At 40.0% G+C, this 16,857-nt stretch overlaps 1 protein-coding gene across 1 annotated transcript in view; it reads right to left on the bottom strand.

The window, feature by feature from the left end:
* Nucleotides 1–607: 607 nt before the first annotated feature.
* ANXA2 (annexin A2) overlaps nt 608–16,857 on the bottom strand; it is a 28,169-nt gene continuing 11,919 nt past the window's right edge. Inside the window, exons 4-13 of the mRNA XM_055817322.1 lie at nt 13,957–14,051; nt 10,690–10,803; nt 7,631–7,721; nt 6,188–6,267; nt 5,843–5,902; nt 5,061–5,154; nt 4,220–4,315; nt 3,186–3,244; nt 1,893–2,015; nt 608–985 (exon numbers count right to left, since the gene is read on the bottom strand). Coding sequence (XP_055673297.1) covers nt 926–985; nt 1,893–2,015; nt 3,186–3,244; nt 4,220–4,315; nt 5,061–5,154; nt 5,843–5,902; nt 6,188–6,267; nt 7,631–7,721; nt 10,690–10,803; nt 13,957–14,051 — 872 coding nt within the window. The 3' untranslated portion in view covers nt 608–925. The remainder of the gene's footprint in view (nt 986–1,892; nt 2,016–3,185; nt 3,245–4,219; nt 4,316–5,060; nt 5,155–5,842; nt 5,903–6,187; nt 6,268–7,630; nt 7,722–10,689; nt 10,804–13,956; nt 14,052–16,857) is intronic.

The raw sequence follows: 16,857 nt of genomic DNA, 5'->3' as shown, positions 1-16,857 counted from the left end.
GTCGCCTCAGGGAGACACGAGCCCACCCAGTCTCCCCGAGGTGCGGAGGCGGCCAGGGCACCGCCGCCCCTGGGGCCGGGCCGGGGAGGGGGGGCAGCCCCCACCTCGCACCGAGCCCGCGCTGAGGCAGCCGGGAGGGCGGGAAGAAGAAAGGCGGGAAACTCCCCCCTCAGAGCCGCAGGCAACACGCGCTGCCTTCCCCTGCTTGTGCTTCCTGCGCTGCCCTCACGCAGCTCGGCACCCCAGCCCGGGCCTTGTGAAGGGAACACCTCTGTCACTGGCAGCTGTCTAAAATGCTTATGAGTGATTTAAAACTGTTTACCCCTTGCACACAGGCACAGGAAATGTTTAAATGTTTAAGAGGGAGTGAGAAGTGTTTGCCCCTCACACATGGGCGGAGAAAGTTGGGGCTCAGGGTTTAGTAGGAAAACCCCAAAACTAAGAGAATGGTTTTGCTTCTGCTGAGAAATTGAATCATTAAACACAGTAAGGGCTTTGAGTGAGGAAGCAGTGAACCCCAGGAGGAAAAAAAACACCACAGAAAACAGACAGCAAAGGCTAAATACAGTTCATACAGTTTTCAAATTAAAGGTCTGAAAGAGACCCATTGTCTTAAAGTAAAACTTCAGTTTTATTTATGTTTTATTAGAAACATCGCACAGAGAGGCAGTCTTTCACAAGCATTTGTAACCTCGTTTATCTTTGGAAGGTTAGTTTCTCTGGCTATATGCTGTTAGGGCCTTTGGCAGAGCCAAGCAGAGCACTGCTGCCGAGAGAAGTGCACACAGCACCAGAAAGCATACTACATCAGTGGTCTCGCAGATACAAAGGCAAGTCAAGGTTAGCTAGGCAAGTCAATCTTTTCTAGGATTACAGTAAAATGAAGAGCAAGAGAGGCACATTTGGGTTTCTTCCATCACAGTGTTCAGTCCTCTCCACCACACAGGTTCAGCAGTGCCCTCTGGTAATCCCCTTTTGTGTCTTGCTGTAAAGCAAGGGAAGAAAAATACAAAATATGTATGAGGAAACAGTCACAAAATATGAAAGTATATGCATTCTAGTCTAAACCTGTGCGGCAGAATGTTTCACAGTTGAAGCCTTGTCAGTGTGGAGGAAACTAAACTAAGTTTTACTTATGTGTAAACTGAAATTATTTATCATTCTTGCAATACAAATGCAAGGCCAAGGAAGGAGAGGAATTTTGGTACAAAAGAGAGCAACACAACAAAGGAAAGCTGAAGGACTGACTTCTGTTCCTTCTCACTGATCACTGCAAAGAACATATATCAAGTTCACTATTTTGACAATTTGCTTATCTAAAATTGACATCTTTAGGAAAAGGCTCTGAACTTCATCTACACAAGGAAGAATGTATCATATGCTGTTGTGAGGGTGTGTAGAAGATCAGTTTTCAAATAGATGCACAAGCTCTTTATCTATGCCCCAAAAGTTAAATAAAACCTAGCACCTATAGCTCCTGTCTGATCACAGAAATGGACAAAAATCACTCTAGCTAAAATGCCTACTCCCTGGGCACTGAAATGAAAGGGAGCAACCATTTAGGTGCTCTATTTTCATTCAGCAATTACAGAGCAATTAGGTTTTTTCTTTTCTTTTGGTCTGAGGCTAGGGACAGGTGAACAGAATTGTCTTTCATAACACATCAGCTGATTGCACAAAGACAACATACAGCCAAGTGGCTGCCAGGAGTTGTACCAGCTGTAGACGCTAAAGTTAAAAGGTGGGTTTTTCAATAGGGCACAGACAATAACATAATGTTCTCACTGCAGCCTCTAAAACACCTCCCGTTAATTCTAATGGTACAATTAATCCAATGAAGACTGATGCAAAGGTCCATGCAACTGATATAAAAAGAAAGCTGAAAAACTTACCTGGATAAAATAATAGAGAGATTTCCCGTATTTCCGCTTGAACTCACTCTTAATTTTCAACATGTCAACTTCACAGCGGGAGACCATAATCCTGATCAGAACCTTGTCACGGGTTCCCTTGCCCTATAAGCAGATACACATTTAGAACTGTAATAGCTGAAATGCATAAAAGGCCACTGTACCTAATGGTAAAACTCCAGGCAACTGAGATGTAACAATAAAAGATTTCTGAGGTCATTATTATGATTCCGGAATTTGAGCACGAATGTACCTTTCTCATCATCAGTGTTTGACCAACTTCCAGTCACCAACCTAGCTGCTTTAGACTGTTAAGCAGCAGTTCTGGTTCACCAGGAAGTCTTCATGGAATTGTTTAGGTTGGAAAAGACCTTTAAGACCATCAAGTCCAACTATTAGTCTAGCACAACCAAGTCCACCACTAAACCATCTCCTTAAGTGCCACACCTAGACAGCTTTTAAATACTTTCAGGAATGGTCACTCAACCACTTCCCTGGGCAGCCTGTTCCAATGCTTGACAGCCCTTCCCATGAAGAAATTTCTCCTAATAGCCAACCTAAACCTTCCCTGGCACAACATGAGGCTGTTTCCTTTCGTCCTGTTGCTTGTTACTTGGGAGAAGACTGACACCCACCCCAACACAACAACTTTTCAGGTAGTTATTTGTGGAGAGCAATAAGGTCTCCCCTTAGCCTCCTTTTCTCCAGACTAAACAAACACCCCCAGTTCCCTCAGCCACTTCTCACAGGACTTGTTCTCTAGACCCTTCAGCAGCTTCACCGCTCTTCTTTGGACACACTCCAGCACCTCAACGTCTTTCTTGAAGTGAGGGGCCCAAAGCTGAACACAGTATTCACGGTTCCTGGTATTGCCTAATGCCTGTCACCAGGCATTTCTCTTTCATCCCTTTCCTTGAGAAAATGTTTTGACACAAATTTAGTATTTTATTTTGGCATGTCAATAAAAGCTTTTTCTGCTATCAGCTCTTTGTTACTTGCAAAAGATGTGTCTAAGTTTGCTAATTATAATCAGCTGGCCTAATACAGATCATTATTATATGATCCTTCCCTGTATTTCCTTATACCAGATGCAGCTGAAAAGATGGTCTAGGCTCATAACTATTGAAGAACGCATTTGAACAATGCAAAGTCATTGTGAATTTATTCACATGCTAGTCACACATCATATGAATAAAAGCACCTAAGCAATCAAAATTTGGTGAAAACAATGCCAAAAAAAAAAAAAAAGTAGAAGGAAAGAACAGTCTTCCTTACCTTCATGGAATCATACAGTCTGTCTGCAAAGTACAGCTGCTTGTTCTGAATGCACTGGACTGGAGAGAGAGATAAGAATATTTAAACATCCTGCCCATACATGGAACAGCAGAACACAGAACCTTGGAGCCATTTTTAAAGACATGATAAGTAGTCAAAAAAACGTTTTCAGCAAAATTTTCTCCAAAAGGGGACAGAGAAATTACTTTCACCCGAGTTGTTACTTAAAAGTTGTTTGGCTAAGCTTGTGGTTGAACCACAAATGCTTACAGTCTGAGGAAGTACTTCCCTCCCGTTGCTAGTATTGTTTCAGAATGCTAGCCCTCCTCCACAGAGACCAGAACTCATTCTTCTGCTTCTATAAGCAACCTCTTTTCTGAAAACACTCATTGTATGCTAATCCATGAGATGTCCCCCTTTCAAGGCTGGGCTCTGTTTATTCTCCATTTGCATTACAGAACTCTCAGTTCACCCTTAGCCTGAAATGGATTTTCCTCTTAAAGAATTCCCTCTTAAACTTGGCAACATCCTTATCCTTTTCCTGTCATGCCACAGTACCAGCCTCACACCCTGCCTCCCCATTTCAGAGATTCCAGTGCCAAATCGACTCTTTAATTACCCTCTGGCATCCTGCAGTGCTTGTCTTCTCTCACACACATGCTATTCTCTCTCCAGCCCATGTCTATATTGAATACTTACTCTGTTCAGCTGCAGTTCCACTCTTTTGTTTTGTTTGGGGAAACAAACATTAAGACTCCTTACCAAACAGAAGTGGAACAAACAACAGATGAGAGAACACATCCATTTTTATTTTCAGCTGGAAATCAAGGTTTCTATTTTGAAGAGGGAAAAAATATGCTTCTTTTCAATACCTGTAATGTGCTAAAACATACTAGTGGATCCAATAATGCCAGCACGTCCAGTTTATTTCTCATCCAACAGCACAGAGGAAGATGGGCCCTATCCTTATCACGATTTACTGCAAGAGCACTGAAAATATCCTATCTAATAGTCTTTACTTCAGAGTAACTCACCAAGATTAAGGAAGGCATTCTCCAAATCTCCCTTAACTTCCTTCTTGATGCTCTCCAACATATCATACGGGCTATAGCTCTTGTACCTGTCAAACACTATCACAAGAAAGAAAATAGGTGAAATCAAAACCAGATCAAGAACTGGTAAAAGTAACCACCTGAATCAAAACCACAGAGACAGCAATGCCGAAATACATGATTTAAAAATACCTGTCCAAGTCCTTCTGAGACTTTTATATTAAGTACAGCCTAAGTTCGTCAGCTAATAGTGAAGTTCTATTGCTATTGCCTTTTTGTTTTCCTTGAGCATCTCCATAATCTGGTAAAATACCATCTTAACCCTGTACTAGTGTTTTTTGAAACAACAGTGATTTAGGCCCTGAAAGAAAAGCCTTCAAATGACTTTCCCATGTGCTTCTTACAGCAATATCAGAGCTGCTTTTGTGAGTCTTCACTGTCAGATTTAAACACATGATGTAGCTAAGCTACCCTAGAACAGAGGGAAGAACTAAAGGGCTTCTCAAGGTCTCCTGCAACCATGTTTTCTAGATTTGTAACATTTTTGTTCTCAAGTGTACATGATGTATAATTGAGCATTGTTACACCTGTGTAAAAAAAGAGCTCTACACACACATTCACACTGTGAGATTAACACATCCACAGAAATAACTGTATTTTCTGAAAGAAATTAAAAGCTAGGACATGAATTAAGATTTATGAGACCTCCTATTTTTATGAGTGCTTTTCACACTCATTTCAATCATATCTGGGACAAAATAGTTACCACTTCAGTATCATTTTCTCTTCTAGGAAAAAAATAAATCTGTCTCTTGAATAATACCTTTCTGCAGGTGGGGGACACTTCTTTCAGTCATAATGTTGATCCACTTGGGGACATCCGTTCCCTTTCTCTTCACACCAGCATCATAGAGCTCCTGGGGTTAGAATGAAAAGCAAAATCATTAAAATCAGGAGTTACACAAGAAGCCATTGCAAATGTATACCATTTCCTTACTGTAAAACAAGCACTCCTGGAACTGTGTCAGTGGGAGAAACACAAACGGACACATGGTTAGGCAGACGACCAGGACAAGATCTATGGATCTAGTCCGAAACTAAGCCTAATTGTTTCATATTTGCCTCTGTCTATAAATTTACTCCATATTTAACTCTGTTTACCTCTAAGTGAAGAACTGCTCTTGACAGGTACAGATGTAATAAGACAGATATAGATGTAATAAACAAGCATCAGCAGCCACTAAGTTCAATGATACTTCTCTGAATCTTACACAATTACTTGGTTGCAACCAGTGTTCACAATGTATGCGTTTCCTTTTGTTACAGACTCTCTCTGTCAATATGCCTAAGGGAAATACCAGAGAGCTTCTGTGTAAGTACTAGTCGGTAGCAACCCATGAAAACTGATAAAACTGACAACTGAAGTTACCAGGATTGCAAGTGGCAAACACCTTGACAGCATGCAAACATTACTGTGCAAGAGAATCTGAAATATACTTTCACACCTACTTTCATAAATGCTTCTCACTCCCACAGTATTTGTACTTTCAATATCCCCAAAAGCTTGAGCAACTTAAGATATTTAATGGTATTACCAGCACTTACCCTAGCATCTTGGTCAATCAGCTCATAATCAATCACAGAGGTATCTTCACACCTTTTGCCCTTCGAACAAGGACAGCAGTATTTAGAAGATGTTTAATATACAGTTAGCAGTTTGCTATACACGTTCTTTTCTCTTTGATTTTTTTAACCTGAATTTGCTAAAGAGTAACAGTACGCTCCATCCCCATTTTGAAGATGCTGCTACAAATGCTGCATTTCCAAGACAGTGAAAATATAAGGAAATTGAAAAGTGAATCAGAAATCCAATTGTTTTACTGGCAGCCATCAGTCAGTTACCAAAGGGCGGTCACATTAGGAAAAGTGGAAAAATAAGAACAGACCTACCTTGGCCAGGGCAACCATTAGCTTGCGGAAGTCACCAGATGTGTCTGATATAATGTCCTTTTCCAGTTCTGTCTTGTACACTAGAAAAGAAGAAATTATTTGCAAGTGAATGGTATCCTACAAATACTCCTTTACTAGAAAAACAGCCGCTAATTACTGTGTTTTATGCACATAAACAGCTACAAGTCAGGTGTGGAAGACAATGTAAACAAAAGCATGCTTGCATACTGCAGCAACAACAGTGCTATCACCTAGTCAGGAGAGTTTCCATGCAATCAAAGTCTGTCATGGAAAGGTAACAGGAAAGCCTGAAACTACTAAAAGGATGGGAATACTGTTTTAAGCTCAGTATCTTGTTAGATCATTCTTAGCTACCAATTAATGTTTGTTTGGTTGATAAAAATAGTATTTAGGTCTTTTCTGTTCAGGGATTTGACCGGACAACTGCAAATACAAATTTAATGCAAAAGACAAAATTTGTTATGATGAATCAAAAGGTATACTCTGTGCGATTCTGGTCTGATGTCTAAACTTTTCCATTGCTTTCCAAGTGACCACGCTCTATATTGCCAGAAAATCACATTCTTTCCTCTTTTCAACAGCAACCTAATCTACAGCAGCAACATACTCTTTGCTGATGTTTGTTTGGGTTTTTTTGTTTGTTTGTTTGGTTGGTTTTTTATATATATTGTCCATTAAGACTACATTAGTTTTGCTTGTCCTTTTTGACTTAGCTGGCACTTTACCACAATTGCTTGACAACTATCTAGCACTAGCACACAGCAGTTTTCTAATTTCAGTCTATTTGCAATGAAGCTGAACTCTGAAGCTCAGGCAAACCAACAGGCACTGGACAGCTGCACTGCTTAATTGCAATAAACATAACCAGAACAGCCAATATAAAAATAAAATTAGTAATTTTTGAGGATGGATCTTAGATCACTCATATATATATATTTATAATTAATTAAGAATTATAGCTTCAATCAGATAACATGCTTTAGAGAAGCTGAAAAACAGAATATATGCTTTTATGAAGTTTTATTTCATGCCTTTTTTGGCCAGTCTACCAAATAAACTTACAAGCATGTTTCAGTAGATTTCACATTCACCTACTTATTACAGAATTGATCCTAGAGTCCATAAATCTGACATCATCAATTCTGTCGCTATGTAAGCTACATGCGTTCTGTGAAAAAAACTCATCTAGACACAACTTCCATAAGTGGTGAATGTTCCCCAATTTGCTTGCTACCAAGCAACAAGATGAAACTATAAAACACAGACAAATATCCAGGACACCAGTACAAAATACTCTCTTATGTTCAACTGCCAGAAAATCAAAGCAGATGCTGTGTAACTAATAAAGTCACACCCAGGTGTACTTATCCAAGTAACTTAGTGTAAAAACACAGTGCATCGAAACTTTCAAAGTAAACTTACTTTCCTTGTAGACTCTGTTAATCTCACTAAGCTCCTGATTTGTTCGTGAGCAGATGATTTCAATGAGCGTGTCTTCATCAGTTCCCAGACCCTGTAACACATATATGATTCAATTAGGTGCTAGAAATGAACAGGCATACTTGAATGGTTTAAAAATATTTTACAGACATCTCCTTTCTCCCACTCTAACAATTTAACAACCATTCAGGGATATTTTTTGCTAACTGTGCCTCAGAAACCCCAGATGGAACATTTTTAGTGCCAAATACTACTCCGATAACTTTGAGATCCTATAGACATTATCTCTGGGCAACATGCCTTTGCTGTGAGCTTCTGTAACACTCAGTGGCCGCTCCACTAGCATAACTGGATGAGATCAACTTATCACGGCCCATGTATGATTGTTTTCTGTCCACTGAGAACACAGGAAGAAAATCTGATTTTTAGCATGCAAATGGGCAGCAATCAACTACTACTTCCCTGCTTTTCTTCCTTATCTCCCTCCATACACCTCCTCCACTGTAAATGCAAAGCCAAGGACGACACCAACATTAGCTTTGGCTCTGTCTCCAAGTCAGCAAAGATTTAAGCATGTTCTGAATTTCTAGCTTACAGACCCTCTTGAATTGTCCCTATCTTTCATGTACTTCACAATGCACAAATACAGATGAAACAACATTACTATTAGCTGTATTAAGAAATAAAAATTTATTTAGTACGACAAACTAAATATTCAGATTTTAAGTTTTTTTGAAAAAGCTGAATGAATTGAGAGGTCTTATGTAATATTTCAAAGCCACTTTTGTGATCAAGGTCAATGAAAAATCAGTACTTTGAACTAAGCTGCATTACTACAGTTTAAAAAGTGATATGGGTATTAGCACTATTACAAAAATACAAACCACATCAACATGTATCAGCAATCAGTTAAACCTTCTAGTTGCTCCGATACTCCAAAATAATGTGGCTTGATCAATGTGCTCTAAACCTCGTTTAATTATTTTACACAGATAAACAGTCAAATTAAAAAAAAAAATTAAAACTGCTTACACTGCAATATTCTTGTGCCTGGAGAAAGACAGGAAACTCTGAAGGACAGGCTCAGAACAGAAGACTAAGTTGGATGAGCTGAAGATGCTTCTCTCTCGCATGACCATTAAGGATGTCTGGGTTACTAGTTGGTACCGCTACCTAGCAGCCAGATGCCTCAATATTTTGAAATTTTTTACGAATAGGCTCCACTGGTGATTTTTAAATTGTTTTGTTTCTTACCTACCAGTGAACAATGCTCATGCTAATCTCATTACCCTCATCTTCCAGCATCACCAGGAGATGGAAAAAACACTCCTATGCCTCCTGTTAGGATGCTATTTGTTAAGCCCATCTGTAACAGAATGCTACTTTGTATGTGGCAAAAATGGGCATGGTTTCCACAGGACTCCATGAGGAGTCTGCTGGATAGCATCTTGGGAAAACTTCTCTGCAGTCTTTTGCATGTGGAAAATGGAGGTAATTACGTGGAAAAGTACCCTCCTGGAAAAAGTGTTGCTATTGAAGAAGGGGGAGGGGGGAGAGGAAGAGAGGACTAAACCCAAGCAGTTTTATAAAAATGGCTTACAGCTAAGAGAATTAGGAAAACTTTCCACAGAGTGGTTCTAATGGGTATTTGGGGAAGAAATGAAGGCTAACAAAATTAAAGACTTTCTAAAAATTTTTGAAGTATTTCATAAGAAAGTGTGCCAGAAAAAGAATTAACTCCTCAGAGATAACTTTGCTTTACTCAACTTTGATTCCCATGTCATAGTTTATGACGCTGTATGTATCAAGTCAAACTTAAGCTCAGGCATATTCAGAACATTAGACTAGGTGCCTGGGAGTGGGGAATAGCTGACCTACAGAGAGAATACAACATTCTACATTAGTGGCTACTCTGAGATAATGGCCTGGTCTGCGGGCTGTATATACAGCATAAAAGCTATGTAAGTATATGGTCATCCTAAATATATCACATGTAAGACGTTTAAAGAAACCCAAACGCAACAAACCGAACGATTTTGATTCACAGTAAATTACGGCTAGCCTCTACTTAAACCAGAAGAGGGCAGCATGTGGTTACTCAAATAATGGATTTGGCCCATAATTAGAGTTACCATCTTCATACTGGGTTGGTTTTTTGGGTTTGGGGGTTTGAGATGGGTTTTTTTTGGGGGGTGGTGGTGGGTGGTTTTGTTTGCTTGTTTGCTTTTTAACTGCTTTTAGAGTGTGGAGAAATTAATTAATTGGGTTTTTGTCTTGTTCTGAATTTCAACAGACAATACTTGATTTTTAATTATTTAAAAAAATACAAACCTGATCAAGTCCATTCAAAATTTATGTGATGATGACAAATACAATCTCTCAAACCTTAGTTTGCTTAGAAAGATGGATACACCAGTATGAGCACCTCTCAAAAGTCTTGATTCAGTGGCCTGCAGCGTGGATATTTCTAAAGTAGCAATCTATTCCATGCTTGCCTGTGATTGTAGGGGACCGAACACGGTGACTCACTGCTGTGCTGTTTCTCCAACGACTGCTTTTGATGCCCCATCCTCCTTCTCACGTTCTACACAGAGGCAGGTTTGGTACAGGATGCTCTTTCAAGATCAGTGATATGAGCCAGTAACTGAAAACTACTGTTTAAGCCTATAAATGCTAACGGAGGATTTAATAGCTCCAGCTAACAGCTGCTCTCTTAGTGTGTTTTTGTACTATGAGCCTATATATTGTTTTTTAAGAGCAGTCAGCAAAGCAGCAACCAGCCAGGACAGCTTATCACTTATTCTTGACCTGATTAAAATTATTTCTTTCCTTAAAGAGAGGATTTAATTAACAGTTTAAAAATCAGATGGTTCCAAAATTTCATTTTGGATGCCTTGCAACTGGATACTTAAACTGTAGTACTACAATAAAATAGTAATCAGTGGACAAGTTTGAAATCTGTGGCCTTGGACATGAAGTCCATACTCATTCTTGAGACAGCGACATCAGACTAACATACCTGAATTTCAAAGCTCATTTACCTTCATGGCAGCTTTCAATTCAGAGGCATCATACTGTGCTGGTGTCTTCAGCAAGCCCAAGATCACTGCCTCCAAATGACCTGACAGAGCAGACTTGAGCGCTGCAGAAAGTTCCTGCGAAAAAGGAGGGATGATGGAAGAAAGAAATTAATGCTTACTTCTGATCTCCAGAGAATTTAGCCTGTAGTGCTTTAAGTCTCCACGCCTACTGTTTCTTACACAACTGACAAGGAAACAGAACATAAAGAGCTTTTCTTTAGTGAAAGCATAAGAAAGAAATTAGGGCAAAGGAATTTTTTCTCATCCTTTGAAAATAAGAAGAAATCCACCAGTGGCTGACAAAGTGCTGGGAAGGATGGTGCAGACACATCTGAACAGCTCTGCTCCAGTCTTGAAGCGCTGACACTTTGCTGGAGCTAATAAGCACAGTGGATCTGCTTATTAGCGGATCCGAGTTTGACTCCCTGTGGTCAGTGCTTCACCAACATACTCCCATAGTTTTCCCAGTAGCACCGTTTTTCCTGTTTTCCCAGCCTTTTACTAGCTGAGACATCGGAAAATTGCCTGCACAGTTATTCCACTGTACAGGCCTAGTTCCTAACCAGCTAGTTGAAGAGAAAAAAATTGTCCCTAAGCACAGAAGAATTACCCCTGTCTTCAAGGAAACTATCAGAAGAGCACAGTCAAACTCTATTGTTAATTTTTAGTCAGTCCTAGAGAGAGAAACAGTCAGGTATGTTCACTTCACAGGATACATGCAAATGTGTAGAAAATAAAGTCAGAGGCATGCCCTCGTTCATGGGTTTCAGATGCAACTTGCATAATGCTAATTATCAGCTCCATTGTAGCGTACTTACAAAGCTGAAATCCATTCGATCAGCCTGGGCTTCACACAGATCAAAGTATTCCCTAAGCTAAAGTCTGCAGCATTGAGAAGGGAATTGCTGCATTTCAATTGCTGGTTTCTACACTAACAATCTGTGAGCTTGAGGAGCCAGGAAAAAGGGGGTAGAGAAAGTGACCTCAACAAAATTGCAGAGAAGTTTGTACCAGAGAGATAAAGAGCCAAGGCACCTAGTTAATTTCCAGAGTCATCTATTTAATCCAGGGTGCTAATATATGCTAATACTGTACGCGCTTACTGCATGAATTGGCCAAGACAGTGCATGGGGGTTTGGGGCATCTAGCTGCTTTAGTCTCAGAAACATTGTAGTAAAATAACTCAATTTTGGATATAATGTTTCATCGTTTATTTGTGTGAAAACAGGTTCTTCAGCCATTGGCTGAAACAGCGAAGATACCACATCTCCCTATAATAAATTTTAGGGCAATGCCATGAATTCCAATCAGTTGAGTGAAGTTTTTGCCATTTTTGCACTTTGGTGTGAAGGCTGAAGGAAATAAATCACTGCAGTAGGATTTACCAAAGTAACTGCAACAAAACACCTCAAACTGAACCAAGCGCCTGCCCTCACATTAGCAGGCTTCTGGAGAAGGTAAGGTCTTCTCCCCCCACCAGGACAGCAGGGTCTCCGCTCCACCATTCTCTGCCACAGCTAGCAGTGCTCTAAGAGAGAGGCGGGGAGCAGATAACAGACATGGTTATTTTATAAATAGCAAAGAGAAAAGGTTTTACTAAGTGTTCCAAATGAGCATCCGGATATTAGCAGTTCATTCCAAAGTTAGAGATTATTGGCTGCAGTTCGGACTGACCAGAAACACATGAAGACACCCATGCAAAATCCCAGTATTCACAGTTAGCTCCATAAACACTGGTGATGGGGAAAGATTGCATAGATCAAGCACCGTTCCTCAAGATTACCAATAGTTTCCATTAGACACAGCTCAACTCTAAGGAATGAAAACAGAGGTAGGTCTGACTTTTTAAAATTATAAAGATCTATTGAGAAATCCTGCAGCACACAAAACGAGCAGCCTAGTATAACACGACACATTGCCAGAGAAATATGAACAACCTGCTACCAAAGAAAACCATGAGGTACTGTCCCTAGAAGTTATACCTACATATCTTTTCATATCCCACTTCCTCCTCTCTTGCCATTCCCTTGTTTACTTCATTGAGTGGTTTTTACTGCAAATTTCCATTGTTTCTACAGACTGTTCTATTATATGGCACTTGCTAAACTTGATAAACTCAGTTTGCTCTTGGGTCACAGCAAGGAAAAAAGGTGAGAGAGAAACAGATGAAAAAAAGCTGCAGATTTTCTGGACTGTGCATTTTTGTGGTCATGCAGAACATTTACCAAAGCTTTAAGCAACACATTTCACCAAGGAGCCCCTTTACGCACGCTTCCCCTAGCGCACACAGGGCCTGACCGCCAGGGTGTAGATGTGTGCACACACGCATGCATCCAACTTGTGCCTGCTTCTGCATGTGGCTATAGCAGCCATGCATTAAAGTTAGTGAATTTCCAAAATTCAACTCTAGATTTACATTTGGTTTCAGATGAGCATTCTGGGCTGCTATGGGACGACTACCATTTGGGGTCTGGCAAACCTGAAAGAGATACATTCGTCATAATCCTAACTCTATACAAGTTTTCCTGGGTTTTGTGGGCATAACACTTCAATTACAGTAAGATTTTCTAAAGTTCACAGGTCAAGAGAACTGCTCTTGCCTTCCAGATAGCAAGACTCATCGAGCAGAATTCTCCACACATTTTACAGATTGCTCTCCGTGAGTAGATCAGTACCTGAGGTATTTCTGACAGAATAGTTTCTAGGGTAGTTCAACTCATTATATCACTTTGTTCCACATCTGCAGTGTTCATAGCACAACTGACTGTATTTTTTCTCACTTAAGCTAGAACTGTGAACAGAAACAGAATACTTGCCTTATGCTGAGTTGTTTAAACAACAGCAAGCATTTCCCTTTCATCTTTTCCTTCAAACTGAGGCATTTCAAGTCAATGGCTTTTCACTATTGTTTAGCATATTTCACCAGGGAATCCTGTGCCTGCCTGATGTGTCACCTGTTGAGATTTCTAGAGGTGCTAAGAAACCACCGTCTCCAACAGATGTCAGTTCCAGCTGTGCATACTCAACCAATTTGTAAGTCCCACCAGTTCTAAACTATGACAGTGTGGACAAAATGGATACATCTTTAATTTCAGTGAAAAGATAAAGCAAATAATACTTATTTCCAGTTTATACCCAGTTAACTGTGAAACTTGCAAGCCCTGAAAAAAAATCTAACTGTCCACAAGAAAAATATTCAATACTTGGTATTTCTTCATATTTTGCTACCTTTTTAGTTCTCCTCTGATAGGCAAAAGCAATATCCTGCCTCTGTTCATTGCTGCGGTTTGTCAGGATGTTGATGATGGTGACCTCATCCACACCTATAAAGACATAAGACAAAGAGTTAAAGAAGCTTTCTTGTTACTGTTCTCTTGGTATTTGTATGTCCTCTGACACTCAAAACATAGCATATGTGACATCTGGAGCAGAGCTCAACAGCTCTCATTAGTTAGTCTATGTCATGTCCTGGCCCTAGCAGAAAAGGCAACCAATTACAACCCAAATTTTTTATGTGATTCAGATCTTGGTGTACACAGGCATGTATACACCTCAAAAAAGTCTAGTTTGTGACCAGCTTTACTAATTCTGTTTCCTTTGTTTGTCTGTGCACTTGTGTTTGGTCACTAAGTGTTCTGCACAAAGTTGTGCAAGAACACAGGCTTTAAAATTGATGTGAACTTGTACTTACTAAAGCCTGCCCTGTCATTTTGGTTGACTGTTTTCAAATAAGGCTTAAGAAAGCACCTGTATTTTCTATTTAACACATAGTCACTTAACTATGACTCTAAACATAAAAATGAGAAAAAACAGTGTATTTCATTATCTCAGCAGCTCAGAAGACAGATGGGGTTTTTGACACTGGAAGAACTACGTATGTGCTATTTTCTTTGAAATATTCACTCGAAGATCCATGCCGAGTTTTAACTAGCATGCCCAGAGGACTTGGATGCTCAAACTCCCAACCAATCTTTTAAGTGAACTATGTACCAGTAAAGGTTTAGTTTTAAGTGAAGTTTTCCGAATCCATGCACTCTAAATGCAGCTACAGGCTGAATGCAAGGAGATCATTAAGATTTTTTGTGAGTTAAAAGCCAAAGCATCTAGGGTTCAATACTTTGGTTCTCAGTAGAACCTAATGCACACCACAGTTTTAGATCCTGTAGGGATCATCGATGCAGATCAATGCATATAGAGAAAAAGCTTTATGTTGTACAGGAAGCAGGATTTCCAGATGTTTTTTCCTAAATAGAGCTAATTGCTACTCTACGTTATTTCCAATGCAGGCAGCATCCTGTGACTTTTTCACTTGCTGCTGCTTACTGCTACTAACTTGCACTTCAGATTCCCCCTCGTTTTCCCCACTTCACTTGCTGCTTTCAAACTGGATTCTCCTGAACTTGCATTCCCTGGACTGGCACAGTTCTTCCTCTGATCACAATTCTCACCCGCAGCTTGGCCTTGGCAACTCAAAAGATATCCCAGAGCTTGGCTGTGCTGGAGGCTCTTGAGCTTCTTGAGATAAACATGGAGCACCTGACTTAGCTCTGTAACATGTTACAGGGCTCTGACCCAAGGGACATACAATTACCACGGCCTGCAAACATCCATGTCTCTCAAAGCGCTCTCTGCAAGGACAGCTACCATTTGTTTGTTCACATCAACAGAAAAAAAGCCAAGCAAGCTGTATTTATATTCCCTTAACTAAGTATTAAAGTCATATTAAATAGTTTCCCTTACTATGAGAGCTTATAGAAACTACCCTTGCAAGAACTCAGTCTCTGTTACTCAAAGGAAAATGTTTAGAAATGCAAGTCCTCCTGCCACAAGGTAAAACAACAGAATTGTTAACAACAGACATGAAGCAGCTGGGGCAGGGGGTGAGGGAAAGAGCTGGACTAACAAATAAGAAGAAAAGGGTGGCACACTTTGACACTGGGTGTATCTCAACAGAACTGAAATGGTCAGTCCAGGTGTACTTAAATGGTAGGTGGTTGAGATTTCCAAAGGCCTGGATGAGGACACACTAGTTTGCTCAAACAGAATCTGATTTTGAACTGAATTTTCTTACTCAGTTTAAAATAGCAAACACTGCTACATTTTTGCAAGACAATTACAATCTTTTTCCTAGAATGCTTTGTAAAAAGGTACAAGTGAAAGAATTGGAGCCCCCTGCCCCAATTCTTCAATGCACATTTGTGTCTATATCGCTGAATTCAGCCCCTAGGTAAAATGTCCATTTGTATTTCATGTATATTATTGGTTAAACAAAGCTCTCTGGCCATGCCATTCAAACACAGGTGGTGAGTAACAGCATAGCTGGAAGTAATGTCCAGATAATAAAGTCTTCCAAACAGAAGAGTTAGCAGAGTTTATAAATGGATGGACAGAGGAGGCAGCTAGAATAGCTCTCGTCATTATGCTCAAATACCAAGCTAACCTATAGCTATGCTGCGTAACCATTTGTTTTGGACTATTCTAGGCTAACTGGTGAAGCTTAGAAGAGGCAAAACTAATTCTCAGTATTATGCATCTAACACAGCGCATATTCTTCTGCAACAGGAAGATACTGTATATCTGGGGTTTTTAGTCTGATGAGTTGCGTGCCAGGTTTTGAAGCAAATAGATGAGTCTAATCTAGAGGTCAGAGCAAGCCCAGAGTTTCAACTCAAGTCTCTCCATTTACTACAAGTATTATGAATAGCTTCTTTCACATTTGCACACACATCAGTGTAAATGATGATTTTTTGATAAAACCCAGAAAGGACTGGATCAGCAGCTACTAGCAGGAGTCAAATCCCTGCCAGAATCCATCTACATTTATTTTCCTTATTACCCAAAGCAACCCCACAGCAACTGGAAGCAAAGGACTGCAACAGATATTATAAGATTAACCATACAAAGCACGAATGTTACAAAAGACCTTTTAGCCACTAGCTACAGAACCTAAAATGATGGGTCACATCCAAAATTCCCTTCTCCCTCTTCACCACATTTTTCACGATGAAATACTGTACTTGATAGCCTCACATCCTTAGCTCACGCTGAGGCAGACCTACATCAGTGCTCTTATCCACACAAGTTTGGCCTGCGAAAGCCAAAAGGCCCTGGAAAGCATCGTCTTAGTTG

The sequence above is a fragment of the Falco peregrinus genome, chromosome 1 (genome assembly GCF_023634155.1).
Source record: "Falco peregrinus isolate bFalPer1 chromosome 1, bFalPer1.pri, whole genome shotgun sequence".
In the NCBI taxonomy this organism is placed as follows: Eukaryota; Metazoa; Chordata; class Aves; order Falconiformes; family Falconidae; genus Falco; species Falco peregrinus.
This window is presented reverse-complemented; position numbering and strand designations above follow the sequence as displayed.